The sequence below is a fragment of the Rhamphochromis longiceps genome, linkage group LG1, assembly GCF_057381845.1.
Source record: "Rhamphochromis longiceps isolate RC_006_pf linkage group LG1, R_longiceps_female_GT1.1, whole genome shotgun sequence".
NCBI lineage: Eukaryota > Metazoa > Chordata > Actinopteri > Cichliformes > Cichlidae > Rhamphochromis > Rhamphochromis longiceps.
The window spans coordinates 17,780,506-17,783,680 of NC_140557.1; the positions used below are offsets into that span (position 1 = coordinate 17,780,506).

General features: G+C 44.5%; 1 protein-coding gene across 1 annotated transcript; it reads left to right on the forward strand.

The window, feature by feature from the left end:
- The first annotated feature begins 310 nt into the window (after nucleotides 1-310).
- Nucleotides 311-2,318, forward strand: LOC146678545 (uncharacterized). Its single transcript, XM_085413295.1, has 2 exons — nucleotides 311-407; nucleotides 592-2,318. The coding sequence occupies exon 2, from the start codon at nucleotides 822-824 to the stop codon at nucleotides 2,316-2,318; it is 1,497 nt and encodes a 498-aa protein (XP_085269421.1). The 5' UTR covers nucleotides 311-407; nucleotides 592-821.
- The last annotated feature ends 857 nt before the right edge of the window (nucleotides 2,319-3,175 follow it).

Below are 3,175 nucleotides of genomic sequence, written 5' to 3' on the forward strand. Positions count from 1 at the left end.
AAGAAATTGGTTAGGTTCTTCTTTCTTTAAATTCTTCTCTCTTTCCTTTCTGGGCTTTGTTCCATGAAGCAAGTACAAACATTCTCAGGGTATCTTTCCATTACTTCACTTACCATCACTTATGGTAGCAATGTTAGCACCCATACATTTTTGACGATCAGGCATTTCTGATTCATTTTATCCTTGGAAGTAGTGCAAGTTCTCTTAATAGAAGAATGCTACAGAACCTGTTCTGACTGTTGTCAAATTTGTACATGTTTGATTTGTTTGGTTAGTGCACTGGCCCTTTAAGAGAAAGGCATGGTCCGTGTGCAGACGGGGGAAGTGTAAGAAAGAATCAGACAATCGACTGAATGTGATCTATGCTGTGATTTATGCTGTGAAAGGCTGATAAAAAGGCATTCCCTGTGAGTATGCATTATTGTTTGGCACTTTTATGTTGATTAATAGCAGTTGATTAGATGCTGTTTTACGCGTGCTAATTTATGGTTCGTAGACAGTTGTTTGGTGTTAGCATTAGCACTTGGTCACGCAGCTCCTCAAGTAATTATTTAATTTGTCACTCATATATACTGTATTTTGTTGTTACAGTTTCACACCTGCCATATAAAGCAAAGTCTAAACCCACTCTGGCGTCAGTGACTTTTGTGTGGAGGTGTTTAACTCCTGGATAGTAGAAAGTGGTTCTACGAGGCCAGTACAGTGAAAAGGGACACCCTACTACAACGATGAAGACTGCATTGTTACACGCTGTATCCAGACCAGCACGACAGACGCAGTGACACCAAGTCAGCATAAATGTGCATTCAATCAGCTTAAAGATGGAGAAAGAAGGATACGAAGTAAGATCCACGACGTCAAAGAAATCTAGCCACTCTTCCACTGCAAGTGTAATGTTAGCCGCCGCTACTGCCCGCGCTAAAGCTGAAGCTGCCCAAAAAAGAGCTGAGTTTGCAAAGAAGGAAGTTGAGTTTAAAGTAGAAAGAGCCAAATTAGATGCAAAGCTTGATGTTCTAGCAAAAGAAAGTGAAGCTGAGGCCGCAGCCGCTGAAGCAGCTGTCTTGGAGTCTGCTGTTGCAAGTTTTGACATGAGTGATGAGCACCTGAGCTTACCAAAGGAGACACAGAGTTCTCATGAGCGAACTACAGACTATGTCAATATGCATCAGGCACGCAGTGATTCAGTCAAATCAAAGGACGTCAAAATAGGAAAAGGCGAGTATGCAAATCGACCTAAGCCACCGGACATGTCACCGGATGAACTGCCCTCAGCACCAAAGGACTATGGCTCCCTCAGACCCCCTGATCAAAGAGATTACTCACCTGAAAGGCAAGGACAACAGTTACACTCTGTTAACTATCAGCAGCACCTCAGCCATGTCTCACCAGGGTTTACACCACCCTCTGCTGGACGTTTTCGGTACTACCCTCCAGATCCAAATTCCTCTAGGGACTCTAATGAGCTTGCCAAATATTTAATGAGAAGTCAGTTGTTAACCTCTGAACTCACCAAGTTTGATGACAAGCCGGAGAACTATTTATCTTGGAAGTCATCTTTCATCAACGCCATTGACACTCTAGAGCTTAGGGCGTCTGAACAAATCGACCTCCTTGTAAAATCACTTGGCGCAGAATCTACCAAGCATGCACATCGCATCAAAGCTGTAAACATAACAAACCCAGCTGTGGCATTAGAGCTAATCTGGGAGAGACTAGAAGAAATCTATGGGTCGCCACAAGCCATTGAAAGTGCTCTTTTCACCAAGCTTGATCAATTTCCTAAAATAGGGCCCAGAGACAATCAAAAACTAAGAGAGCTGAGTGATCTGTTGCAGGAGATAAATGCAGCGAAACAAGAAGGGTACTTGCATGGACTCTCCTATCTCGATACAGCGCGAGGTGTCGCTCCCATTGTGGATAAGCTGCCGTATGGGATACAAGACAAGTGGATGATGGAAGGCTCACACTACAAACAGCAGCACAGGGTAACCTTCCCTCCATTCACGTTCTTCTTACAGTTCATACAGACACAAGCAAAGGCACGCAACGACCCAAGCTTCAATCTGCTGTCAACCTGCAACTCCGGAGTTAAAAGGGACAAGCTTGGAGATGGTTACAGCAACAACCGCAGGTCAGTTTCAGTGCATAAAACCAACGTTATAGCCATATCTGAGGAAGGACCGGACAAATGTTGTGTGTCCTGTGCACAACAAACCTCACGCCTTACAACAGTGCAGAAGTTTCAGAGAAAAGCCAATTCAGGAACGAAAGGCAATATTAAAGCAACACAACATCTGTTTCAAGTGCTGCGCTTCTAACAAACACGTAGCTCGCGACTGTCAAGTAGAAATCAAATGCTCTGAATGTAACAGTGATAAGCACCCAACAGCTCTGCATTCAGATGTTCCCCACCTTCCCAAAGCTCTTCAGCCTGCAACAAGTCACGGCGGGGAGAAACGAGAATTAAAAGAGACTGCAGTTGTTTCAAGTTGCACTGAGGTATGTGGGGAAGGATTTTCTGGGAAATCTTGCTCAAAAATATGCCTAGTTAACGTTTACCCTGCCAACGATCCTAGTAAACGCCAGAGAATGTACGTCATGCTAGATGACCAGAGTAACGTTTCACTAGCACGCTCTGAGTTTTTTGACATGTTCGAGGTTAATGGTAAGGCAGAGCCATACACCCTCCAGACATGCAGTGGCGTAGGTCTCACTTCTGGCAGAAGAGCCTCTGGGTATATGATAGAGGCAATCGATAGCTCCCTCGCTATTCAGCTGCCCATGTTAATTGAATGCAACATGATTCCTAACAAAAGAGAGGAAATTCCCACTCCCTCCGCGGCTTATGCACACAGTCACCTCAAAGGCATAGCACACAAAATACCACCCTTAGACAGTGGTGCAGACATTTTGCTGTTGCTTGGAAGAGACATTTTGAGAGTTCACAAAGTGCGCAGTCAGATCAATGGTCCGCACAATGCACCATACGCACAGATACTGGACTTAGGCTGGGTGATAATAGGAGATGTGTGCTTAGGCAATACTCATAAGCCTTCCCAAGTCTCTACCTTTAAGACTCACGTTCTATCGGATGGAAGGCCAACTCATTTTTCCCCGTGCGAAAGCCACTTTACTGTCAAGCCAGACACTAGTCTCTTAAATCGACACTTAGTAC

Bases quoted from the DNA above. Each gene is read 5' to 3' on its own strand.
- LOC146678545 (XM_085413295.1), top strand. From the start codon at position 822: ATGGAGAAAGAAGGATACGAAGTAAGATCCACGACGTCAAAGAAATCT.